Here is a 27793-nt window from a genome sequence, read left to right on the forward strand (position 1 = left end):
GTGAGGCACATAAGAAATTCTCGCTACTTTATAGTCATGGAGTAAGTTGTTTTTAAAAATCCAAGTGGCATCTCCCAATGTTATGACACACCTCAGTCACCAGGAAGAGCTCTGAATGACCCTTTTTAAAAAAATCATAAACTCAACACATGGTGGCACACTACCGAGACCCCAGGACTAAGGAGCCCTGTCAGGAGAGTTGAGTTTGAGGCTAGCCTCTGCCACACAGCTGGACCTTGCCTCAAAGGGAAAAAAAATCTGGAGCTTTGTTACAGTGCATTTAGCAGCACAGACATAGAGAACGGCCTGCCACCTTCCAGGCCCTACAGTAGGCATGGTAAACAAATGCAGTGCTTCTGCTGCCGTGGGAGTGACATGGGGTGATGTACAGCACTTCACAACATGAGGCTCCAGGAGCGAGGCCATGGAAGTGCTGCTTGACATGCATGTTTGGATAAGGAAGCTACTGGAGCCCTGCTAATAGAAACTCGGTTAGATTATTTTTGTTTCACTTGCCCGCTGTCTGTACTAGATACATAGATGTATGCATTTATGTTTAGAAAGGAGCAACTGGGTTGAGTAAGTTTAACTGCAGTACCATTTCCACAGTCACCATTTTCAGGAAGATGTTGGATCTCAAGCTGTACTTTCAAGGAAGAAAAAAGCAGATATTTTGGGATAAGAAAAAAAAAAAAAAAAAAAAAGAGGCCAAGCATGGCTGTGCACTCCTTTAATCCCAGCACTCGGGAGGCAGAGGCTGGTAGGTAGATCTCTGTGAGTGAGAGGCCAGCCTGGTCTACAAAGCCAGCCCAGGACAGCCAGGGCCACTGTGCAGAGAAGCCCTGCCTTGAAAAACCAAACTAAAACAGAGTTGGGCAGGGGCCTCCTTAGCGGGACAGGGAAGCAGCAGGTGGAAGTGTCTAGAGCAGGGATGCGTCTGAAGTGGGAGGTCACGAGCCACAAGCAATAGAGGGAGGCACAGGAATCCTAGTGGCGTAGCCACGGTGGGGATTTCTTTCCCTCTAGAGGAATGCAGAATAGGTGTTTAAGGACTGATATGGCTTCCTGTGGTGTCAGCAGCCTCAGCAACTTTCTGTCTCATTGCTATACCAAAGTCATGACGCATGGCTACCAGAACGCCAGCATCACACCAGCGTTCTTGCTGTAGGAAGAAAGGTGTGTTGAAGACCCAAATGCCCCATGCTGCTAGGTCACGTCTAACGTTTTGGCTTACATGTTGCTTATCACGCAGCCACATGGATACTCCTAGTCGCAAGGGAGATTGGGTAGCTGATTTAGAAAGAAGTCAGAAGAAACAAGGGGAGAATAAATAGAGGAGATGATAAAATAGTCTCTGCCACAGTGGGAAAGGGTACAAGCAGAAGGTGGATCAGGCGTGGAAGAACTGCTTGTATACTAAATGGAATAAAAACTAAATTTGAATATGCAGAAAAATGTGGGCAGACACTTGAAAGTTTTCTGAGCAATTAACAAAAGGCATAATAAGTGGATTTTGGAAATTTCAGTTTGCTCGAACTTGTGCCTAGGAAGCAGTTCAGGCCTTGAACAGGAGGCCTGTTTAGCTTAGTCACAGAACTTCGCTTTCTCATTACAGAAAACAGCTGTTTTGGGGAGATAATTCTTATGGCTTTGTGTGGAAATGAAGGAGATGTGGGTTGCAGGGAGACTGTGAGGAACAAAAAGTCTGAGTACAGGACCCGCCTGGGTGGGAGGGGTGAGGGGAGGGTCCTGTTTGAAGACAGCAGTACACAAAGGGGCAAAATGGGTGTCACACTGGAAAAGAAAGGGACGAACTGAAAATGCCTTCTGCATCCGAGTTAGAGCAAAGAGGTAGACAGCGGTATCATCCAGGTAAATTTCCATCCGCGGGAGTCTAAAGACGTGCCTGCCTTATTTAGTTACAGCGGGATGTGAAATTGAGAGCATCACTAGAAAGCCTAGAGCTGAAACAGCTGTGTCGACTGCTTCGAGGTAAATTAGCAAGGGAAAAGAGCGCTCCGAAGCAGCCTTCACACATCACCACTTCTTGTGTTTTATTTCTACTCTTGGATGTTTCCCTAAGCTCTGATTCTCCTCGATTGCTTGGGTGGTTTCTGTTCGGAAGGCTTTGATTTTGAAGGAAGAGATGCACTAAAGGCTCATTGCTGCTTGATGACAGCAGGCTGCAGAGAGCTGCTCTGACCCAGCTCTGACTCTGTGGGTCACACAGGCCCTTTCTTAGAGGGGCACCAGAGCTTCTCTCTCCAGAAGCATTGCTTACCCACCCCAGCACCTCGGAGTTCTCTGGGAGGTGTCTTCTTTGTAGTACAGTTTCATCTGTTTCATTAGAGAGCTGGCTCAGAGGTTAAAAATGCTGCCTGCTCTTCCAAAGGTCCCGAGTTTGATTCCTGGTCATCACAGTTTTGTCTGTGTCTAATGAGGGTTCTTTTGGGAAGTAATGGCATTGCATGGCTTGGAAGCATTCCCGTGCAAATGACATGATGGCTGCGGAATCAGTTACAGTGCAGGTCACCATCCTGCCTTTCCAATCACAGCCTGATGCTTTGTCTGTACTGACCACCTTGCTCACACACAACAGATGAGGGCTCACACCACACATTGGCTGCCGCTGAAACACTTAAGCTGGTGAGACCTGCTGTCGATCCTTTACATCTTAAAAGGAAACATAAAAAACCCATAACTCATATTGCCTGCCTCCCAAAGCCAACAGTTATTACAAAGAATAGTGACTTCCAGTCTGCCTTTCTTTTTGTTTTGTTTGTTTGTTTGTTTGTTGTTTGTTACTTTGTTCCTGTAAAATGACACAGGCTCTTTGTAAAGGTCTGGTTACTTGTAATCACATCCTAAGTAATCAGTGCTGCGTGAACATAACCCTAGGCGTGTGTACACACAAAGGGGTGACTAAGGAGAGCTTAGTGCACAGCGTGAGCGACGTGTCTTTTCCCCCCTTTGTGAAGGAGAGGAGCAGGGTCTTGCTGTGTGGCCCTGGCTAGCCTTGAACTCAATCCTGCTGTCTCAGCTTCCTAAGTTCTGAAATCACAGGTGTGCACCAACTTCATATATTAGATGCTAATTTATGGTAAAAATGTCAAATGTCTGCTGTAGCAGTAACTCTAGGGGCCCATCCTGTTGCATGCCTCCTGAGTGCTGAGATTAAAGGCATGCACCACCACACCTGGCCATAATCTAAATATCTTAAGAAGACCTGTAGATGGGAAAATATGCCATGTTTATTACTGAATGATGAAAATATGCCAGTTGTTTCCAAATTGAAGAGTTGGTGAGGTTTTTCTGTCTTGGTACCACTGCTGTTTTGATCAGGTTGAGTCTCTTGTGAAGGTTTACACTGTAGGTATTCTCCTTGCCCTCCACCCCTGTGTGGTATTGGTACATTCCTTACTGTTGTGAGAGTAAAAAAAAAACTTCTGCAGACATGGCCAGATGTCCCCTGTGGGCCAAAATTGTCTCTAGTTGAGAACTACCGATTCAGTGCAATTACAATCAAAATTTCCAGAAGGATTTTAAAAAGTGAACGTGATGGGCTGATAATAAAATGTATTTTGAAAAATCAAAAAGTCAATAATAATGCATGACATGAGCGTGTACGCGCACAGACGCACACACATCACGAGCAGCCCAACAAGCTGTCGTCTGCGGTAGTTCATATCACACCTGTGGCCTCAATGCCTGGGAGACAGAGGCATGAAGAGCGTGAGTCCCACAGGGAGACCCTGTTTCAAAATGAGAGCTGAGCATTCCGGAAGCGGGGTCAGGCGAAGGGCTGCCTTCCTATCCAAGCCTGGGAACGAGGTCATCACAGCATGCTACGGAGGCAGGCAGGTGTGGACAAACAGGACAAAGCCCTGAGCAACTGTGTGGCCCCAATAAAGGACAGTGGCATCATTTCAGATTTATGGGGAAGGACGAATTGCTCAATAAATAATAGGCCCACCACTAACAAAAATGAGATTATGCCTCTGTCTCATGCGCACACACAAAATCTAGCTGAATTAAGGACGTAAAGGCACAAAAGCAAAGTAAAGGTGTTTAGAAGATTTGGGAAGACATATCTTCTGTAATATTAGGTAGGGAAATACTCTTTTTAGACATATAACAAAGTGGATTCCCTGGGACTGAACTCGGGTCTTCAGGCTTGGTGGCATGTGTCTTACCCGACTGTTTTGATAGACAGAACCTGTTATTTTCTCTTCTGAGGTTCTGGGGTTGAACTCTGGGCCTCTCCATGATACACAAGCACTCACATCTGAACTATAACCCTCAGCCCCCTAAACAGTGCAGACTGGAAAGGAGTGAGTGAGTGCTCTGTGGCAGCAGTGTTCCGCTGTCGGCCCAGTGTGCCCCCACCCCCACCACACCTACTTCATTTAGTTCAAAACATCTTCTTAAATGTTTGTGCTTTCTTCTTCTTTATTTTTCTCACCCTTAAAAATTGCCTTTCCCCAGAAACGCTGAAAATTTGCCTTCAAAGGAAAATATGTAGTATTTGTATACCCTGTCTCTGGTGAGAAGCAGCCAAAAGCAGAACAGAGCCTGTGAGAGGTGTGTTTAGAGTGCGGCCTCCAGAACTTTCCCTCCAAGGTCATGGTGCTCCATTCCTTCAGCTGTTGGAAAGTTGGTGACTGAGGTGTTGTCCCCTCCCCCTGTCCTTCTCTGGGAATGCCTTGTAGCAGAAGGCAGCCTCCTTGCCCAGGGTCATGGTCCCTCCTGAGGATGTGCTCAGGATTGGCTGTGGTCTAACCTAACCCTCTTGCTTCATGGCAGTAACTAAGAGGAGAGTCTAGCTTGACAGCTACTAGAAGGATCTACCCAGTCCTCTCTTGCTTAAGTGCAGTTCTGCTTCCCTCGCTCCTCATAGATCTTGTTTCTAAGAGCTCCTCCTGCTGAGCCCCCATGTATACATGTGTTTTCTGGGGAACTCAACAGTAGCTCTCCCTCCAGAGTGAAAATAAAGGGCAGTAATGGCAAGTGAATGTAAAAGAGAAAAGAGATAAAACAAAGGCTGAGGACACTGATGATGGCTGAGTCTACATGGTGAACACATGGGTGCTCATGTCATTCTTGAGCATTTTCTGTGAGTTTAAAATTACGATGAAACTGGCAGTTTCAAACAAGTAGAGCAAGGATGGGTTGCTTGAAGATGTTCAAGTGTGATAATGCTCCAAGGGGATGCAATTTAGCGGAGCGTGGTGGCTCATCTGTAATCCTTGCAAGAGGCTGAGGAGGAAGGGGTGCTGTGAGTCCGAAGCCAGCCTGGGCCACACAGTGAGAGAAACTGGAGTCAAGATTCCAGATGTGTGAGTCTGCAAAATACAAAGAAGTTCCATCACCATGGAGCTGCCTTTATATCTTCCTGGTTCTTCAGTCGTCCACCGAGTCCAATCCTTCCTTCCTCTCCCCTCCCTTCTACTCCCCTCCCCTCCCCTGCCCTTCCTTTCCTGTGTTCATGTATGTGCATGTATGCATGAGGATGTGCATGTGTAGAGACCATAGGTCAATTTTGGGTAGCTTTCTTAATTACTCTCTACCTAATTTTTTGAGATGTAGTTTCTCACTGAGCATGATGCACTGCGAGGACCCTCCCATCTCTACCTCCCTAACTCTGGGATTTCTAACTGCACACAGCTAAACCTGGCTTTCTATGTGGGTTGTGGAGATTTCAACTCAGGCCCTTGTTTGTACACAGTAAGCACTTTACCAACTATGCATCTTTCCAGCACCTGGGTGTTTTCTTAGATAGAATATATTCTCTCTTTTTTTAAATTTTATTTTATTAATTTATTCATATTACATCTAAATTGTTATCCCATCCCTTGTATCCTCCCATTCCTCCCTCCCTCCCTCCCATTTTCCCCTTACTCCCTTCCCCTATGACTGTGACTGAGGGGGCCCTCCTCCCCCTGTATATGCTCATAGGGTATCAAGTCTCTTCTTGGTAGCCTGCTATCCTTCCTCTGAGTGCCACCAGGTCTCCCCAATCAAGGGGACATGGTCAAATATGGGGCACCAGAGTATGTGTGAAAGTCATACCCCACTCTCCAATATATTCTCTTTTATGAAAATTTGAAAAAAAAAAGTCTGAACTGTGCTGCCCAGGTCGGCCTCCAGAGCTGCACCTGCACACTTCTCCTGCCCCAGCCTCCCTAGACTACAGTGTAGGCCGCCATCCTGCCTCTGAAGAGTAACTGAAACATGTTTACTTAAATCACAAGTGAGAGGACCCTGTGGATCTACAGTGACAGCATTTGTTAACTCTGGGGGAGGAGTGGGACAGTTTGCATGCGCTCGTTTCCAGGGCATCTCAACTCTAGCATCACAGTGGCACTGATCGTGCCCTGTAGTCTGTCAGCTCAGTATCTCATCTAAGAGCTGTCATGGGACCCACCAGTTCTGCTTTGTGGTGTTATCTGAGCTCTGCAGGCTCAACGAGATCGCCAGCTTTCCAGATAGTTTCTCCAAAGTCAGCTGCGGTATTGGGCCACTCATCTTCCAGGGCCTCCCTGGCGTCGCTTCCTGTGGCATCTTCACACTTTCCTCTGGGGCCTCTCATTCACTTCCTCCTCCTCCACCTCATGATCTCATAGTTCTAATTGCTGGACTTCATATTTCCAGCAAGGAGCTAAATGTGCGCATGCGCACACCTCCTCCTTGTGGAAATCTGGCCGCACATGTTGTTTAGTCGTCTAATCTAATGGAGCGCGCCTCACTTCCAGTATCATGCTGTGTGATATCAGGCAAGGACGATCATGAATGTCCCGAGGCTTTCTGCAGCCTGCCTGCCACTCTTCCTGGCCATGGATAGCTTCGTAGTATTTTACCCGTTGTGTTACCTAGTTTTAACTGTCAACTTAACACAGTCTAGAATCACCCAGCAAGAGAGTCTCAGTGAGGAACTTTCTAGATCAGGATGGCCCATGGACATGTCTGGGAAGGATTGTCTTGACTTAATTGAGGTGGGGAGCCCCACCCTTAATGTGTGTGGTGCCGAGGCCTGGACAGTGTTCTGAAATGTGTGAGAGCGAAGAAAGCCTGCTGTGCACAGCAACAAGCCGGCAGTGGGAGGGCTTTCATTTTTCCACTCTTGACTGTAGCTGGAAGTAGCTGGGATGCGACTAGCTGCTGGATCGCCTGCTTTGATTTCCCCTAGATGACAGACCATGATCTGGAATTGGAAGGCAGATGCCACCACCCTCCTTGGTTACAGCAACAGAAGTGAAATGAGAGGGTGCTTCTGGGCCAAAGTGCATCTGCGCTGTGCTCAACTTCTCCTGAAGGTTCCTCAGAAGGGACTTTTGGAAATGCTTATTAGCCTCCCCCTCCCCGCCCATGCTGTTGAAAGAGCCTGGGCCCATGTCATGTCAGACATAATTTTGCCGCTGAACACTGAAGGAGCAGTTGGTACAGCTTCTGGCCAAACCTAAGAAAAGCAGGTAGACGAAGCCCCAAGTCCCCACTGTTTGCCACGACTGATTAGAAAATCTCCACATCAAAAATAAGTCCATTTTAATGACTCATTTTCATGTGACGCTATAACAAAATGAAAAGCTACCAATGTAAATGAAAAGTCATTATTTCTTCAGAATTTGGCACCTACTGTCCTTGTGCTTTCTGCCAGAGATGATTTCTGTCCACCTGTTTACTGGGGTGCGCACCGCCTCTCAGAGCCCCTTCAAACTGACTTCCTGTGCACAACCTGTCAAAGCCACTGAACTCACAGCGCGTCCTCAGAAGTGCTTATCACCCATAGAGAGTCCAACTTCATTGGAGACACACGCTTTAATGAGCTAAGTGGAACCATTCACCCACACATGGATACTATTCATTGCTCGCTGTAAGCACTCTGCAACATCTATTTTATTTCATGTTTTTTAATAGATATAAATGCTTTAAAAACCTGTTCACAGAAATCATAGCCAGGACTAGGAGGTACTTTATTGTAACACTGTCAGTCAGTCCTATGAATTCCTTCCAAGTAATGTGCCATCAGTATCTAGTGACTAATTATAGGAATATTTCCTGTCTCTTGTCAGCTGGAACCTGATGAAGTCTTTCTCCCATGTTTTTGAAAGCAAAGAGTTGAGAACACATTATTTGATTATTTGGGGAAAGGTTTTTTTAAAAAAAAAAAACAGTCATTAGGAGTAATTTACTTTTTCAACTTCTGGGAATACTACAAAAACCCCTTTATTCAAATTGATCAGCTATTAATTAAACTTGTACTCTAACCCAACATAATCAGAAATTGCAGGGGAAATGAAAATACTAACCGCCTTATGATTGTCAGTGTAATGTATTTGTCAGAAGCCGATTTTATAGCGTGTGCTTTAAATGTTTTCAATTCTTTATAACTGCAGACTTGGTTTATGCAATTTTGGGAAAATAGCTACCATATAATCTTCTTGGCAAGTGCAACTCTCATTGTCAAATCAATAATTTGAATTGGATTTCAACTGGCTTTTTCTCCATAAAATGCCTTACTCATTTATTCTAATAAATATAAATATTTCTACCATTACCTTCAAATCTCTACATCCTTTACAATTATTATACTTTTGTTTACTTACTTTGAGCGTGTAAGTGAATGTGTACGTGTGCCCATGCATGCCCTAGCATGTGAGTGGAGGTCAAAGAACAGCTTGTGGTGCCTTTGCCTGCTAAGCCATCTTGCCTGCCATTTTCTGAGGGGTGGGCATGTCATGGGGCCCAATCTGGCCTCAGAATCTATATGCAGCAGACCTTGGCCCCGAACTCGGGGTCCTCCTGCCTCCACCTCCTCAACGTTAGGATCTCAGGCACACACCGCATGCCTCCATAGGACTCCTGAAGCCTTTCCTAAGCAGGCGGCTAGCTCAGCCTTGGAGCCATGTGAACTGTCAGTAATAACATAAAGATGCCTTCCCCTGTCCACACGTATACCCAGGCTTCATTACTCTGCTCCCGGGAGACTTCCTTAGGAGTGATTCGTTCTTTGACCATCATTGGGATGAACAGCACATGATGTTAAATGGAATTGTCTACCTCTCCTGCTGCTCCATGCTGGGATAGTGTTTCTGAACATCAGGTGTTCTGGTAACCCCTTGCCATTGCTTTGCCTTTAAAAGACCATGTATGGGACAAAACACTGCGTCTTCCCTGTCTTGAGTAATGGAGAGCTCCCTGAGGTGGCTTGCTCATTGTGCTGTTTCTATTATTGGTGCCTTACATTTGGGGAAGAAGACCTATTCACAAAATGGATACATGGTATGTCTTTGTTTTTATGAAGTGGAGGAAACCATGAATGGCAAAGGGAAAGAGTTGGCCAAGCCCTCTTAGGCAGATGAGCTTTTGGAAGAAGATCTGTAGATGTTACAGACCTGGGAAATGATTCCTTTAAGAGTCAATGTAATCTTAGCCCCTAAGGGGCACTTATGCTCCCCACAAGTGTGCAGACACCAATATGAAGATGGCCGTCTTATATCTCTTATTGTCCACATTAGCGTGTCAAGATAGCGTTAGCACTAATACTTTTAGACACTCCTTTTCCAGTGCTCATATATGCTGAGTAAATGCTAGACAACTGAGCTGCATCCTGGCCCAGAGGTTCACCTTTAGAGCTGGGTAGTACTACACAGTAACTAACCCAGAAGACACGGGATATTAAAGCTGAAAAAGATGCCAAATACAGTAAACATGGGCAGACATACCAGCTCATTTTCATTAATGTATTTTCTCCTTTATGCTTAATGATTTTTTACATTAAAGGCTTATTTGCTGCATAAATGATCTATGCATTTCTGATCTGTTCCTCCCACATAGAACACATGAAATTCACTTTGCAGTGATAAGACTCCTTAAATATCCTAATAATTATAGTCATTATTCTTACAATCCTAAAACCCCCTCTCAAATAGTTCTCACCTTTGAAGTTCTAGTTTGTTATGCATTACTATGTGATAACACTATAGCTACCACTTCACTTTATGTTGTTTTTTAAATGCTTCCAGAAATAAAGCTATAACAGAATTTCTGAGATGGGACAGGGCCATGGACTTCAAACCATAGTTTTTGAACCCCTCTGGGCTTGCTAATGTTGTAAAGTAGTGAGCGCATCCTCAGAGGTTGCCTTTTGGGTGTGATGTGTATTTAGAAGGCAGAATGAATCCTCAGAAGTGATTAAAGTTACATATGAATAAAAAATATACAAAATACTAATATTTATTTATTTATTGCCAAGGTAAAACTAGCTTTATGTTGTTGACAGAAAATGCCTCCAAGGCAAGGCTGAGGCTGGAGCAGTGCCTGGACATCCCCTCACCTGCTGGTACCTCCCCGGCCAAGGACTCTCCTCCACTCAGGATGAAGGCATGGAAATCGACAGAGGTGAGGTACTCCGGTTTCCTTTGCTCCTCTGCCAGGTAACCAAACATGCACGCTGAAACCTGAGCGCGTTCATTTGCACCTCTGCAGGTTGAAAGTGTCTGTAAGGCATTTGTGTTTTATGTAATCCAGAGTTTTAAATACTGGTTAGGTAAAATTGTGGTGAGTTTTCCTTTATAGTATAGTTTGGGCTGTCCATATATTTATTTTGTGATGTTGGGCACTGAACCCAGTGTGTGCTGGGCCAACACTCTATCTACCTCAGAGCCAAATCCACAACCTAAAAAAGCCTTGATTGTGACTTTATGGGAAATTGACAACAGTACAGCATCTTAAATGGCCTTCTCCCTGCTTTTTTCAGTGTTGACAATGCCACACATTCAGATAATGTTTACATCCGTATCCCCTTGGTCATTGCCCTCCTCCCCTGCGCCCTTCTTCTCAGCAAGTCTGTACAGATTAGGCATGACAACGTCCCTGGTGCATGGGGGAGGAGCCCACAAGGCCCTACCTTCTGGCTTTCATGTCTTGTATTGTACAGCCCCTGAGTTTAGTAAGATTTACTTGCCCAAGCACACATAGGAGGTTGTTTAGTAAAGCAAGGGCAGCTTGTCAGTGGGTACATCGCTGAAGAAAACAGTGTCCCTTTTCCTCCCCACCACAATTTCCAGTAGTCCCCGTGGAGGCATGGGACAACATGGTTAAATGGAGGAGTGGAAGTGGCCACCCCTGCAGTACTGAGGCTGCACATTGATTCTTTATCTTTAGCACCCCAAGAAGCAGCAGCCTTAAAGGGAGACCTGCCTATGTAGGAGTTGAAACAGGAAGAGGGAAAAGCACATTCCCAGGCCTGCTTGCTCATCCCTACCAAGCAGCTCATCGCCCTACCTCAGGGCCTTCCACTGTGGAGTACGGCTTCTGACCCTAGCATACGGTAGGCACCAGGGCAGCCAATGGATGAGCTTCCTCCTCACTTTATCCCACCACTGTGCCACTCACCTTCTGCCCAGGATAAGGCCCACCTCAGCTGCCCCGTCCATGCACACAGAGAGCCTTTCTCAAGAGCTCAGGGCCCCCTTTTCTTCTCATTCTTTCTCTCCCTAGCACTCGCCAGCGCCTGCTGTGTTCCTCCCGTGTCCCCCTCCTCAGACCTGCACCTTGCTCCCGTCTGTGCCTGCATATGGCAGCTCGTGTTTCTGGTTCAGACACAGGGCTCTTCCCATACTGCTTTATCCTACTGCTTTGGAATTCTTTCTGCTTAGTAGCTCCTAGGTACACATCTGGCCATTTAATCTGTCATTCCCCATGCTTTTCTTTCTTTCTTTTTAAAAATTATTTTATTTTTGTACAAAAGCATTTATATTATTACACACATATACAATAGATCACCTATGGCAAGAAGAACCGTGACAGAATCAGGAAGTATATAAATGTTACATTCTTAGTGCTTTGGCTATTTGTATTTGACAGCCTTGAAGAAGACATCTTTTCTATCTTGGTGCATCTAAATTTCTGAATGTAAATCAGTCTCCATCACATATTGTCATTATCAACTTAGAACACCTATCTAGACCTAAAAACATCTTAAACCCTAAACAATTAAGCTTCATCGTAAAACTAAACTACCTGGCCTTCAACCCTCTCAGAGACTTGAGAAGGAGTAAACTTGATTAGCTGAGTATGCTGGGAGTACAGGTTAGTAGCTTTCCAAATGAAAAGATGACAGAGACAGTTTTCTACCTGAATAGTCACCCAAAACTCTCTATAACATTGGAACATCTTCTTCAGCCTTTTGGCCCAATATATCTGACATATTTGTGAGGCAGGAGCTATTGAGGACTTGCTTACCCTGTCTTGGCAGAGTTTAGCTATTGACTCTGCCTGCATCCAAGTTTGCCCCCCTTTTTTTAAAGGCAGAATTTTGTCTATGGTAGAAATGACCTTTTCTTCAGTGACTAGTTTGCCACATTTGAAGCCGTCTCCATAAGAAGGTTCTTTAATGCTCATCATCTTCTTTGAGGTAGGCTGGGTGTTGCCAAGAATTAACCTGTTTCATTGTCAAAGATTCTTTAAAGTAATAAAAAACATTTTAAATGCCATATTCTGCATGTTCCTGGGGTTTTTGAAGACTTTGTCTTTCTATAGAATCATATCTATCTGCTGTACCTAAGATGGTACATCTACACAATGGAATACTATTCAGCTATTAAAAACAAGGAAATCTGGAAATTTGCAGGCAAATGGATGGAACTGAAAAAGATCATCCTGAGTGAGGTAACCCAGACTCAGAAAGACACGCATGGTATATACTCACTCATAATCAGACATTAGCCAAATAATAAAGGATAATTACACTACAAAACAGAGTCAGAAACATCAACCAAGGACCATGGATGATGTGGACCTAGACCCACTGCTTGGATGCAGTAGCACAGTCTCCTTGTGGATCCCACGTCTGGAGAGTAGGGACTACTTCAGACATGCGCTCTGGCCACCAAACTTAGATCACTTCCCCCTGGCAAGATGGCCATGCCAGACTACAGAGGAAGAGGTTACAGCTAATACAGATGAGACTTGATAGGCTGAGCTCAGATATTAGGGGAAGAGGGCTTTCCTGTCTGAGTAGGGAGGGAGGGAGGGAGGGGGGATGAGGGAGGGAATGAGGGATCAGGAGGGAATGGGGGGAGGGGTACAATCAGGATGGGAAGAATTTAAACTGCAGAACTAGCAGGTAACTTGTATTGCTAATCCCACCATATGGAACTGGCTCTGAGACTGGCTGAGACGTGAATGTCTAGGCATAGACAATGCTCCTTGTTGTCTACAGAACCCCGATGATTACTATTAGATGCTGTTCTTCATATGGCATGAATGAAGTGTTTTTTTGTTTTTTGTTTTTTTTAGTTTTTTTGACACAGATTTTCTCTGTGTAGCCTTGGCTGGCCTGGACTCACTTTGTAGACCAGGCTGGCCTCGAACTCACATTGATCTGCCTGCTTCTGCCTACCAAGTGCTGGGGTTAAAGGTGCACGCCACTACACCTGGCATTCCAAATGCTTTTCAAACTAATTTTTTGTCTTCCATTTTCCTGCTCAAGCTGTCCAGAGCCAGGACTTACATTGACAGCTTGAGGCTCCCCACCTTCACTGATGTCAGAGATGTAGCCAATCTGGTCTGTAGAGCACTGGGTGCGACCCCTCTCCTACCTGAATGGTACGCTCCCTCAGGCTGTGGCTGAGTAACAACAGGCTGTTCCTGCTTCCTTCCTTTATGAATAGTGACTTAGTTCCCAGAGTGACTCCAGGCAGTGTGGCTGCTTTGGCCTTCCATGGCTGTTTCCTGCCTGACCTCCTTCCTGGAGCTGAGTAGGTGTTTTCTGCCCCGCGCTGGCCCCAGAGCCCCGGTGGCCTGCAGCTTTAAGCCACGGTTTTGCTCATGCTCCTCGTCTATGAACATAATAGCTTCGTTTGTGAGCACGCTGTGTCTTTTTGATTTTCACATTGTGTTTTTTCCCCTCCTTACTGGATTTTTGGAGAAGGACGGTATGCACAAAGTATGACCTTGCAGAACTGCCTTAGTTGGAAATCTCTTCCACTTGTTATTGATGACTAGGTGAAATGCTCACTGGCCTTTGCTGTTTTGTTCATTTTGACTCTGTGCTTTTCAACCAGAAGAGCGCCTCCTTGTGAGACAAGACTGCCGCCCCAGGTCTCCGGTGTGGATGGCTAGCGTGCTGCCTTCCCTTCCTTTCCTATGAATGCCGTTCCTAGGAAGGAGGCTTGAATGCTTGACCAACCCTCTTTCCTCAGTCCTTTTAGGCCCTGGATCTAAGGGCTTTCCTGATAGTTTGGAAAGGGATTTATAGAGTTCAAATTTACTGTTCCTCGATACACAGTGGTTTACAGATTAAAAAGAAAACTAGATTGTTTTAAAAGATAAGACATGAGGTAAAATGATTTTAAATTACTATTAATTTCCTTGATGCTGATAACTTTTCAGTAAAAAGCAGATGTGACTATTTCTCTGTGTAGTTGAGCCCAAGGCACCAAATGCCGCCCTATTTCTTGGATTAGTCTTTAAATCTTGACATTCACCCTTGTTTTCGAGGAGCCCTCACTTACTGATTTACGTAATACTGCATTTTGTATCAGTGAGAAAATGATAGCTTCTTTCACCAGGAGTAGTCTAGAAGCTGAGCTTTCATTTTTTTTTAAAGGCTTGGTGGCGTATCAACACTGACCACCCCCTTGACAAGCACGGCCTCCTGTTACTACTGGGAGCAGTCAGTGCAACCCAACATGTCTTCTCTGGCCCCCATTCCTACAGCAGAAGATAAGTCCTAGCAAGCTGAGCAGCAAAGCTGATTGTTGTCATAGTGAGCTGCCTGCGGAGTGCACATCTGTCCCTTGTTTCCCCGAGCAGAGCAAGAAGGGGGCGGTGGTGGTCAGGGCTCAGGCAGAGTGGGGTGGCTTTGAAGTAGCTCTTAAAAACTCAAATAGAAACCTCTTTAATTGTTCTCTTTCTACAAATAAGAGAAAAATTACCTCAAAAGAGATGCATATGCTTCTTTTAAAAGTATGTTTAAAGATTTGTTTGTTATTATGCGTCTGCCAGAGTGAGTGAATGTCTCGTGTGTACAGTGCCTTGGAGGGTAGAGGTGTTGGGTCCCCAGGAACTGGAGTTACAGATGCTGGGAACTGAGCCTGGATCCTCCGGAAGAGTTGTTGATGCTCATGGCCACACCAGCTTTATTCAGTGGGGGGACTGGGGTCTGAACGCAGGCCCTCATGCATGCGCGGCAAGTGCTCCTGCTGGCTGAACCGCTAAGCCAGCCCCAAGTTGCATTTTTATTTTGGTGCTGTTCATCTTTTACTAGTTCTTATCATGCAGAGTTAAATCTTCTAATAAAAATAATGGAAAAATTAAAATAAAATAAAAAGAAATGAGCCAGCAATCCATAAAGACATGCAAGAAGCCAGTAAAAGTATATGCACCACGGGAATCCAACAGTATGAGAGCCTGGAAAAGACAGAACCCGGAGAGTGTAAGATTGGAGTCTCTGGGGTGCAGGAAGAAATCTGTAGGCAGTTCAGGGACAGCTTTTAGGAAAACTGATCTATACAGTAATGTATACACATGATTGACATGTGTCATTAGACCTTTGCTCAAACCCAAAACATGAATAACAGCAGTGCAACTACAGACCTGAGTGAGTGTGTGTCTGCAGACCACTCAGCAAGGGTAGCATTCAGGGAGTGTGCCCATGGTGACGCTGTGGGTAAGCTGAACAGGGTTTACAAAGAAACCTCTACCTTCTGCTCAATTTTGCTGTAAACCCAAAGTACCTCTGAAATATATTCTGGTTTTGTTTTTTAAAGGAGATTTTTTATAAAGTTGTAGACTCTCAGGCAAATGTTTCTAAGAATTCTTAAACTCCAGAAGTAATAATGGATAGATAAGTAGATTGGACTACATAAAAGCTAAAGACTTCTATCAAGAGAAAACAAAACAACCAAACCAAACCAAAAAACAAAAAAACAAAAAAAACCATAAAAGTAAAAAAAAAAATTTAAGTTAACTGAAAATGAATAACGGGCTGATAATGAGATACTTCCTCAGTAGGTCAACAGTTCTAGACGTTGATGAAAAGGGCAGCAGGAAGGCTCCGTGGGTGAAGCTGCTTGTCATCAATCCGTTGACTAATGGTGGAAGGGAAGAACTGACTCTTACAAGCTGTGCCCCGTTGTCTTCTATGAACTGTGGCATATGTGTCCCCCCTCGCACACACACCAAAAATGAGTAAATGGACATAGCAAGTCCCTTTACGAAGTTGTTAAGCAGGAGGCTGGGGCTACAGCTAAGTGGTAGAGAGTGCTTGTGTCCCTGAGGCCCTGGATCCAATCTATGGCACCAAACACCCATACACAAGAAACGATGAAATGCCTTACAAAATATCACGCAGTCTCATGTGTAATTAGATAAAACAAAATTTTCATGCCTTTCATGCTGATAAAAAAATTTAATTGCTCCCACCCTGTATTTGCACCGAGAGGAAGGGCCCCGCCAATGAGTTGCTGATACAGGCAGGTGCGCTTGGGTACAATTTGGCACCATTCAAACTCAAGTCAAACCTGCGTGAGTGCTCACTGGTGCCACTGTGAATACACAGCTTGAAAGGTGTCTGTATGAAGCTTTTTATTGCAACAATTTTAATAGATAGAAACAAGAAAAAAAATCCTGAAATGATTACCAATAGGGAATGATTAAATTAATTTACACATCAGGAGTACAGCTCAGCTCTGTCCTGAGAGAAGCAGGTCTGTCACAAATACTTGAGTGACAGAAGCCTAGGTGGGGACAGCACACAGTGAATGCTTGCATTGATTACATAGAAAGATGGCCAAGATAGATCGCCGATGCCAGAGAAGGCTGGAGAGAAATATATAGATTGTGAGTCCATTTAGCTTTTTAAAATGCATCAACACAGAAAGTATCCCCCCAATTGATAAAACAGGCTGAGTCCTAGTTGCCCCGAGTAGAGGCCAGCACTTGTGGAGAAGCGAGCAGAAGCCTCGCTCTTGGCTCTTTATCATGCATGGTGTTTGGTGTTTTGCAGTGAGTATTTTCTAATCTAAAATATAATAATTAAAACACAGATAAAGGCATTCAAGTGGACTTTTAAGCAGAAGCAATGGCGCAGCAGAGACAGGGGTGATGAGCAAACATACTTAGAGTGAGCATAATTTCCACTTCTCCAGCAGCTCTGATGAGTTAAAAATTTTGCAAATAGGACAAATTGCACAGAAATAAACCAAAGGACAAAATTTGTATATTCTTTATTTTGCAAAATCCTAAGCGGACACAGCAGAACATTTATCACCCATCACTATTGATTTAGCACCTGACAAGGACATAGAAGGTTTTGGTCAGCCTTAATTTTGTGTGAACTGCTTCACAACATCCCTGTTGGTTGCTATGGAAACAGCTGCAACAACAACAATAACAACAACCCTGCAGCTTTGGTTTATTTGTTTATTTATTTATTTATTTATTTATTTTTCACTTTTTTAGTGGGCAAGAAAAGAAGGATTTCTTTGTTTGTTTTTGTCATAATAAAAGTACAAATAACCTTATTTCCAAACTTAATGATAAAAACTCTGGACAGCAGGAAGAGAGAAAATGGACCAGTGTCAATCATAAACATAAAAGGTTTCCTTAGTTTTGAAAGCTCATTCTCTAGTGAGCCCTGCTCTACCTTTGAAAGCTCTGCTTTGCTTTCTGTGGGGCTGGAGAGATGGCTCAATCATGGGGAGCACTTGCTGTGTAGGCATGAGGACTTGAGTTCAGATCCTGAGTACTCACATAAAAAGGGGCGTGACCATGAGCATCTGTGACCGCAGTGCTGGGCAGAGGGCGGGGAGGGCAGAGGCAGGGTGCAGTGAGCTCAGGGTTCAGTGAGAGTCCTTGTCTCAAGAGAATGAGACGTGAGTGAAAGATGACAACCCACGTGATCCTCCAGTCCTCAGGTGCACACACAGACACACACAGACACACAGACACACAGACACAGACACACACACACACACACACACACACACACACACCCCTCAATGGAAATAGTTAACCATGTAGTGTGTTAAATGACCTTTCACTGTCTGGATGTAGTGTCAGCCGCCCATTCACCTACCAACGCTTGCTTGCAAGTTTTGTCAATCATGAATAAAACTGCCATGAACATTTGTGTGGCAAAATAGGCCAGACTCAGATACCAGATACCACATTTCCTCATCAACATAGGGTCTAGATTTATATATATATATATATAGTTGTGTGTAGGTTTTTGTCATTGAGAACCTGGAAAGCTTTGTATCATTATAAAACACAATTCCTAAAATACAGAATGAAATTAACATACTTGCATTCATTTGGGGTTTTTCTTCTGCAGCAGTATTTTTGCTCTGAGATGATGATGAGTTTAATGTGTGCAGGATCCAACAGGTAACCATGGATACTCTGTTTTCATTATCTTTGGTGTCCTTACCATGGAAGAAAGGACATTCAGACACACAACAGAAGAGATTGTCACAGGCTTGAGTTGGTGACATGTCAGCCTGAGCTCATGCAATTTGCCTTGTCAACAAGAGAAAGAAAAACATATCATGATAATTTCACTTGATAGAGCAGTGCATTTGATAGAATACAGCACCTATTTATGGAAAAACTCAGCAAGCTGCAAATCAGATGGTAAACAAACAATATGAATAGTCATTTCATCAAATATGGACAATAATGAAATGCTAGGAGAGATGGCCTGCGTTGTTAGGCCCGAGGCACACACGGTGTCATATTGGAATGGCTGGCACAGAAGTGGTGACAACCCCGCATGCTAACGAGAGTATGGAGGACTCAGACCACTCCTGTTTTGCTGGTGGGACTCTCAAAAGGTGAAATCAGCCTAAGAAATCATTGATGGTGTCTTATAAAGCAGACCATGTGGGACAGAGCGAGGGCTGTGGCTTAGAGCACTCCCTGCTCTTGCAGAGGACTCGGGTTTGGTTCTCAACACCCACAAGGCAGCCCATAACCACCTAAACCTCCAGTTCCAAGGGATCCCATACCATCTTCTGGCCTCTGGGCACCAGGGACACACATGGTGATAGATGTAACATCCATGCATAATAAATAAATCTTTAAAAAAAACAGCAACAAAACAAAACAAAACAAAACAAAAAACCAGCAAAAGTCAGCAGAATGTGTGCCTGTGCTGGGCATGGTTGGTTAATCCCAGCTCTCAGGAGGCAGAAGCAGGTGGGTCTCTGTGAGTTCCAGGCCAGCCAGGGCTACATCATGAAACTCTGTCTCAAAAACAGTGACACCTGATTATATGACATCCATCCGCATACCCCTGCAACGGCCCCCCTAGTGGTCTCATAGACATGGAAATTAACTTACATCATACAAAAACCTATACCCAGAGATTTTACCTGAAACAGCCCAGATCTAAAAAGAACCCGGTGTACTTGAATGTGTCTGCCGCACTCCTCAGCAGGGAAGAGGAAGGGGCTTTTAGTGTGCACAACACGCTGGGTGAGTCACGGGAACTGTGCTGGACAAAAAGAGCCAATCCTAAAGGGTCACAAAACGCACCTTAAATATCAAAATTACAGAAAGCCAAACCGCTTCATAGGAGCCTGCGATAGATTTGCTTTGTCTCCTGGTTGAATTCGTGTCCGATCCCAAACGTAATGTCCTATTAGGGCTACTATTGGTGTGATGAAACACCATGACCAAAAGCAGTTTGGGAAAGAAAGGGTTTATTTCACTCACAGTTCTATATAACACTTCATCACTAAAAGCAGCGAGGGCAGGAACTCAAACAGGGCAGGAGCCTGGAGGCAGGAGCTGGTGCGGAGGCCATGGAGGGGTGCTGCTTACTGGCTTGCTCCTCGTGGCTTGCTCAGCCTGCTTTCTTATAGAACCTGGACCACCAGCCCAGGGACGGCATCACCCACCATGGGCTGGGCCCTCCCTCATTAATCACTAAATAAGAAAGTACCCTTACAGGGCTGTCTACAGCCAGATCTTCTGGAAGCATTTTCTCAATCGAGGCTCATTCCCTCCTCTCCAGTGCTTGTAACTGGTGTCAAATTGACATAAAGCTTAGCCAGCACACACCGGTTTTCTTTTGATCATGTGTCTCGCTGTGTGCACATGAGTGCAGGTGCCTTTGGAGGCCTGAGATATCAGATGCCCTGTAACAGTTGGGTGTACCTGCTGGAACCCAATCCAGTCCTTTCAAGGACAGCCACACTCTTAATGGTTGAGTCAACGATACAGTGCATTTGTTGTTGTTGTTTCTATGTGTTTATTTTCTCTCCTTTTTCTGTCAGGACCTAACATTGTTGCAGGATGAGTATCTGAAGCAGCTTTTGCCAGTGATACCTCCTTCCATCACGTCTCCTACTTCCTGGCTATCAGAAGGGGAAGCGGAAGTCTGCAATCTCTGGGACACAGGTAATTTGGTTACAGACGGAAGTGTCTTCAGAAGCTGGCTTTGTTTCTCCTTGGTAACCAGGGAGGGGACTGCCATGATAAGTCCAACCCGTGCCCGGCCTTAGACTCCCATTTTGTCAGGCACTTGCTTTAGTGGTTTTTATTTCTTTTGCTTCTTTTTCATTTTTTAAAAAAGTTACCTGCAAGCCTTAAACATTTTTTTGAAAAGCTTTAAAGAATAGAAGTAATTTTATGTTCTTAAAAATATTTATTTTTGTTATTTTATATGTATACGTGTTTTGCCTGCGTACGTGTCTGTGCACACATGTGTGTCTTGTGGCACGGAGGCCAGGGGAGAGTGTTAGATGCCATTGGAACTGGAGTTGTAGACAGTTGTGAGCCACCACATGGGTCCTGAGTATTTAGCCCAGGTCCTCCGCAAAGGCAGCGGTTGAGTCATCTGTCCAGCCCAATTTTAGTATGTTTTTTAACGTAACTTATTTTTGATGAAGTTTAATGAATGAGAGCGTGATAAAGCAGGCATTAAGTGGCAATGAGGATAAGCATAATGCATAGGTCAGCCCTATGGATCACTTCACCATCTCTTGATAGTTAACATTAGGGAAGGGCACAGGATAAAGCTGGGCGTGAGGGCTGACACTTGTAATCCCCCTGCCCCCAGGACAGTGAGACAGGATTGCCACAGACTCAAAGCCAGCCTCACCCAAGCCAACCTCACCTACAGTGTAGGACCCTGTCTCAAAAACTGTGGGAGAAGAGGGAGAAAAATTACACCAAAGGCACTTCTAATAAATGACAGTTTGGAGTCCCGTCTGCATCCTGCTTTCAGTAGGCTCCTCCTCTTGGTATGCGCAGCAGGTAGGGTGGACCGTCCTCACCAGGATGTGAGGGTAACGTCCTTAGCCCCTCACCTGCCATCTGTCTTGCATTTGTAGCTCCCAACCGTCCTCTCCTGCCTCACAAAGCTGGTTCCTTGAGGTTTAGATTCTCTCTACTCCCTGTTCTTGGACCATTCGCCTCCAAGTTTCTTCTTTGACATATCTGCAACACCCAAAATGAAAAGCCACAGTGTTAGCATAGACTTATTTTCCTTAGAGACACACATTTACCAATAGTTCCTATAAATGCTTGTGGGAATTATCTTTTAATAAACAACAAAGACTTGAGGTTGTATAATAGCATTAACACGGATAATTGTTGTCAATGGCTATACTGCAGGGACAGCTTGCTTGACATTTATTTGTTTGTTTGTTTTTGAGAGTGTCTCACTATATAGCCTTGGTGTGCCTGGAACTTGCTGTGTAGACCAGGCTGGCCTGGAACTAACTCACAGGGATCCACCTGCCTCTGTCTCCTGGGTGCTAGGACTGAAGGCGAGTGCCGCCACCGCATCTGTCTGTTTAGTATTCTTCCACCTCCCAACTCCAAAAGCTTGAAAGAAGAGCAGTGAGGAAAATTTTTCTTGTATCCTAACATCGCCTAACATTTTCCCTCCTAACATTTCAAATATAGACTTTCTTTTTAGGAGCAGTTTTAGATTCACAGCAGACCTCAGTGGAAAGCGCAGAGCTTCTGTGTGCTCCTGTGCAAAACGCACGTGGCGCCTCGCTGCCCACATTCGTTCCAGTCAGGCTTGTATTGACGTGACGGTCGTTCTAAGTCTGTGGTTTTGTCCCAGCTCACTCTTGGTGTAGGGCGTTCTGTGCGTTTGAACACACGGCATACATACACTGTTGCCGTGTGCCACGGCTTCATTGTCTGAAGGTCCTCTGTGCTCCGCTGTCCACCCTGCCTCCCTCAGTGCTGGCAGCCACTCACCATCTTGCTGTCTGCAGTTTTTCCTCTCTTAGAACGTCATAGCATTGGAATTATGTATGAGTAGCCATTTTAGATTGGCTTCTCGCTGGCATGGTGGCGCACGCCTTTAATCTCAACATTAGGTGGGTCTCTGAGTTTGAGGCCAACCTGGTCTAAAAAAGCAAGTTCCAGGACACCCAGGACTACACAGAGAAACCTTGTCTCGGAAAAAAAAATTTGGCTTCTTTGAGGTCATGACCAGCCTTGAAAGTTCTTCTCGTGGCTGCAGAGTGCAGAGTGAGATGTGCCAGCTTATTGATTCGCCCACTGTGGGACGCCTTGGTTGCTTTCGGTCCTGCAGTACTAAATAAGCAGCACCGTAGGCTTTTGTGTGGATATGTATTTTCCCTCTGACACTTTAACACAGTGAGGGTGACGGAGATGAGAGTGAGAGGCCACAGAGCATGCTGCATGAGGAAACGTCTCCGTTGTTTCCCTTGGCCAGAACCCATCTCAGACAGAGGGGCTCTGGCTGTAATTTGTAATATATGTGTATGGTGTGTGTGTGTGTGTGTGTGTGTGTGTGTGTGTGTGTGTGTGTGTGTGTGTGTGTTCATGTTTGGGTGTGTATGTGTAAGTGTATGGCCATGCCATATGTGGAAGAGGCTTGAAGTAGATGCCAGGTGTCTGTCTCACTGGCTCTCCACTCTGTGTACTGAGGCAGGGTCTCTCACTGAACCCAGAGCTCACCAATTCCTAGTAGTCTCGCTAGCCCACTAGCCCAAGGCTCCCATCTCTGCCCCGAGTGCTAGCATTACAAGCGCTCCAAGCCTACTTGGCCTCTGTATGCAGCAAGCAAGTTATCCACTGAGCCATCTCTCCATACCCTTTTCCTATTTTTATGCCTTTCTTTTCTCCAGCCTTTCCCTGGCTTGCTAAAATGCAGATCCTAGCATTTCACTTCCCAGCCTCACAACTGTCAACAGCTCTCTGCTGCCAGTGGGATAAATCTAAGTTTTTCATATTGTCATATGAAATTTCCATAGTTTGATCTGAGCCAATCCTTTTGGTCCCATCACCCCACGCGGCCAGTACCCACAGGGCTCTGCGACATTCCATGTGTAGTCCCTTCTCTTGATACTGCCTTTGTTCTAGGGTAACATGCTGGTCTAAATTTTGTGGCGTAAATACCATTTATTATGTCCATAGATTCTCTGGGTCAGGAATTAGGACAAGGCACAGTGGGGATGGCTTGCCTCTCCCATGATGGATAGAGCTCTGAGCCTCGGCGGAAGGCCTCAAAGGCCAGGCCAGGAATCTTCTGAAGCCCTGCTCCATCGTGTGTCTGGCCTTGCTGCTGGCTATCCACTGGGGGGCCTCAGTTCCTCTCCACAGGAGCCTATTTAAGTGGTCTTTCCACGTGGGCTAGTGAGAGCTTCCTCACAGCATGGCGGCTGGGTTCCCAGGGTGAGCATGTTCTGTCCAAGCAGAGAGCAGAGACCCAGTAGACACTGTATAATCAATCTCAGAAGCCATGTCATTGTGCTTCCAGGCTGTCAGGAGGCGGGAGTGCGCCTCCACCTCTGCATGGAGGTCATACCACACTGAAAGAAAAAAAGCCTTGGGGTGGGATGCACGTTGGTGCATACATGTATGAGCCAGTATGAGGTTTTGAAAAATGTCAGTCAGCCTCCTATCAAACTATAAATATTTGACAAAAATCCTATTCAAATAGCAAAGCCCAGTGAAAATGTCACAACTGTTATAAAATCTTTCTATGTGCTAAATAATTTCTCATTTCAGTATGGTCTCAGATGACTTACCCTTTACTTCTATTATAGTATTTTAAAATGTGTATTTTAATACGTGTAAATTATACTTCCCTTATAAGTACATGAGTTAATAAGTGAATATACTCATAAAAAATATTGAACATTGGAAATAAAGCCATTCTGCATCCTCACTGTCTCTTACTCAGCACAGTCACTTCCACGGGGTTAACGGTTAATAATGTGGTGGGTATTTCTAGACCTTTCTCTGTGTATTTGTACACGTATGTATTTTGAGTTATACATATATTTTGTTTTGCAACATTATTCTATGTTTTTCCTGAAACTATGTGAAGTGTAAGAATACCACTGGGTTGGAGGTCAAAGACTGTTCAGTGTTTCGAACACTTGCTGTTCTTTCTGAAAATCAGAAATCACTGCACGTGTGTGCACACACACACGTATACACACACAAACACACACACACACACACCTTAAAAAAATAAAAATAAGCCTTAAAAAACAAGCCAGAATACTAGTTGGTTAACCTTGTGTGTGGGGGGGGGTTTTGTTTGTTTGTTTACTTTGCAGGCATTTTTCCTAATCTCCTGTAATATTTGAGTACATAATTTATTCGCCTGCTGGTCAGGATTTAGCTGTTTCATATTTTTCACTCTTAATTACAGCTTTTGTGAAATGCCTTGCACACATATGTAATGTTCTTTAGGGTGGAGTTTTAGAGGTTGCTTGCCTAAGTTGTAGTGTGTGCCCATTTTCGTTTGCATTATTGCTATCAGATAGCTCCGCAAACATCAGTGCCGGTTCCAGCTTGCAGAACATGAGAGCGCCCATCCTCTCACATTCTCACTAACACTTGTTATTTTCAAGCTTTATATTTTTATCACTTGTATGAAAGTTGCATTACATAGCTGGTATAATTGGAATATTTCCACATATTGATTGGGTGTTTTTATTTCCTCCTCTGTGGCTTGCCTATTTATATAATTAACCAATTTGTCTTGTGTATTGTTTGTTGTTCATCTGAATTGATTTTGTAGCATTACATATACATGCACATATAATTTATGTCTGTAATTTGTGTTGCAAATCTCTTGTAGGCTGTGGCTTGTCTTTCAGCTTTCCTAGTGATGTGTTCAGAGAAGTTTTAGGTTTTGTGTCATCACTGTCTTCCTCCAGAGCTTGTGAGTGTGTGTTTTACAGTGTGAAAAGCAGCTGACAGGGTCTAGGTGTGGCTCAGTAGGTAAAGTGCCTGCTCTGCAAGCGTGAGGACCTGGGTTCACATCCCCAGAGCCCATGTAAAAAGCCTGGCATAGAATAGGCTACCTGACAACAACAACAACCAGGCAAGAGGTTCCCCAAACACAAAGCACCATAGGCTACTGCTGTTGTCTTTGGATGTCCCCAGAGGTGGAAGGTAAGTCTCTGTTCCTGAAGACACCATGCACTTCAGACACACAGGCCCCAGAGGACCTGAGCCGAATCCAACCTGAAAGCCTCCTCCTTGAGGACCAGCTTTCCTGGAACCAGAAGGAGCCACGCAGCTGCCAAAGGAGGGGAACAAACAACCGTGCTCCCCAGTTATGATGCCCACGGCCCACATCAGCAACCAGCACGCAACAGTAATGCTCAGGGTGCAGGAGTGGCCGCACACTGTGGCAGTAACCAACAGTTGTCTAATTGGGCTTACGGCCCACTCAACAAGAAGGAAATTGTGCCTGGTTCTGGAAACCTAGACAACTGCTCAAGGCCAGTGAAGTCATGGATCTCGGAGGAGAATCTACAACCTCCATTTTACTAAGCCAATATAATCCCTAACTGCATTGGAAATCTTTATCTTCATTCCCACAGCTAAGTGTAGTTCTCACCCCTCATCAAGGAAGCTTCTCCTTGTAGCAGAGGAAGACCGTTACAGAAATCCACAGCCAATCAAAGTGCAGAGCTGTGGAGCCCAGTCCCACTGCACATCTGCAGCACAACTCCTGCACCTAAGGTCAGAGGTCATAACAGAAGAAGGGTCAGAAAGATGGTAAGAGCCAAAGGAGCAGGAAGTTTGCTGAGAGATGATGTTTCCTAGAAATATCAGAAGCTACAACCATGATGTCTCACCAACATGGCTGCCTAAGCAAGACCTCGGCGTGGACAATACCATAGGACGTGCTGCCCTGGAAGGGAGAAAGCTCATGAGGCCTCAGCCCTGGACAAGGAACTGCAGCAAGTAAGGGACTGCAGGAGGCAGGAGGAACCGTCCTCACTAGAGGAGAGCACACCAGTCGGTTATCAGGACCAAACGGTCAGTCTGAAAACACGCAGACAAGTAACACTATACAGACTGAGCAGGTTGGATATATTTAGTAATATAAGTGTGTGTGTGTGTGTGTCTGTGTGTGTGTCTGTGTGTGTGTGTGTCTGTCTGTCTGTGTGTGTCTATGTGTGTGCATGTGTGTGTGTGTGTGTGTGTGTGTCTGTCTGTCTGTCTGTCTGTCTGTCTGTCTGTGTGTGTGTGTCTGTCTGTGTGTGTGTGTGTGTGTGTGAACAATTAAAGGAAAAGAGGCCAAGAATTTGAAAGAGAGCAAGGGATGAGGTGCTACATGGGTGCTACATGGCAAAGTTTGGAAGAAGAAAAGGGATGGGAAGATGTAATTATATTATAATCTCGATTTTTAAATTATTTAACTAGGAAAACCCCTGGTATAATACGTGCATTCTTATAATCACAGTCTTAGGGAAAGGAGGTAGAGACAGAGGGATCCTTAAAGCTCACTGGCCAGTCAGCCTCGCCTGGTGAAGGCGCTTGCTGCCAAGCCTGACCGTCTGGAGGTTGATCCTGGAATCCACATGGTGGAAGGAGAGATTAACCTCGCATAAGCTGTCCTCTGAGCTCCACATTCATGCCACGATGCTCACGCCCAAGTGCATAAAAGCAAAAGTGGCATGAGATTGAGGAAAGACCCTAGATATCAACCCCAAGCCTCCACACACAGGACATGAACCCAACCCTCACACACTACACATATACACAACACCTCATACACGCACTCTGAGAATATATCCCAAGCTCCTGGCATGTATTCGCCCATTATATTTTCTTTTCTTTTCTTTGTTGTTGTTGTTTGTTTTTGTGAGACAGGGTCTCTCTGTCTAGCCTTGGCTATCCTGGACTCTCTTTGTAGACCAGGCTGACCTCGAACTCACAGCGATCCACCTGCCTCTGCCTCCCAAGTGCTGGGATTAAAGGCGTGCGCCACCATGGCCGGCACACCCATTATATTTTCATGGCTTAAGTTACGTACTTATTTATCTTGATTTCAAGTGTTTGTGAGTGGTTGTAGACAGCTGCCTGGCCAGCCAGTTACCTCAGAGTGCTTATGGACCCGTCCATTTCAGTCATTCTGTGTGTGGGGCACACTCACATGTTCATATGTACTTGCCTGTGCATGTACACAGGGTCCTGATGTCTACATTGGGTGTATTCCTCTGTGTTGTGGTTAGTTTACCAGTATTGCCTAATAATGTTTATTATTAGGTCTATAATTATTATTACGGCAGGATTCTTTAGCCCACTAGCAATCAATCAAGACACAGACGCCTGTCACATTTCAAAATAGCCTTAGTTAACCTGGAGCAGGGCAGATATTAATCCCCTAAACTACTTCCCAAAACTTGCTAATTATCTTCATCCGGGCCAAATCTCCATCCACCTAACCTATGATGGCACCTCTTTCACTTCCCCTCCCCCGCCCTCCCCTCTGCTCTCTCCCCTCCCCTCTCTTCCCCTCCCCTTCCCTCTCCCCTCCTCT

General features: G+C 45.0%; 1 protein-coding gene across 4 annotated transcripts in view; it reads left to right on the forward strand.

Annotated features, from left to right (window-relative positions):
• The window catches only part of ENTHD1 (ENTH domain containing 1), a 113186-nt gene that overhangs the window by 32170 nt on the left and 53223 nt on the right, over positions 1–27793 (forward strand). For all 4 annotated transcript variants that reach the window (XM_084751538.1, XM_084751537.1, XM_084751539.1 and 1 more), the window contains exons 4-5: positions 10280–10398; positions 20286–20409. In XM_084751538.1, the coding sequence (XP_084607664.1) occupies positions 10280–10398; positions 20286–20409 (243 nt within the window). The remainder of the gene's footprint in view (positions 1–10279; positions 10399–20285; positions 20410–27793) is intronic.

Source organism: Acomys minous (genome assembly GCF_964271855.1).
Source record: "Acomys minous genome assembly, chromosome: 12".
Classification (NCBI taxonomy): domain Eukaryota; kingdom Metazoa; phylum Chordata; class Mammalia; order Rodentia; family Muridae; genus Acomys; species Acomys minous.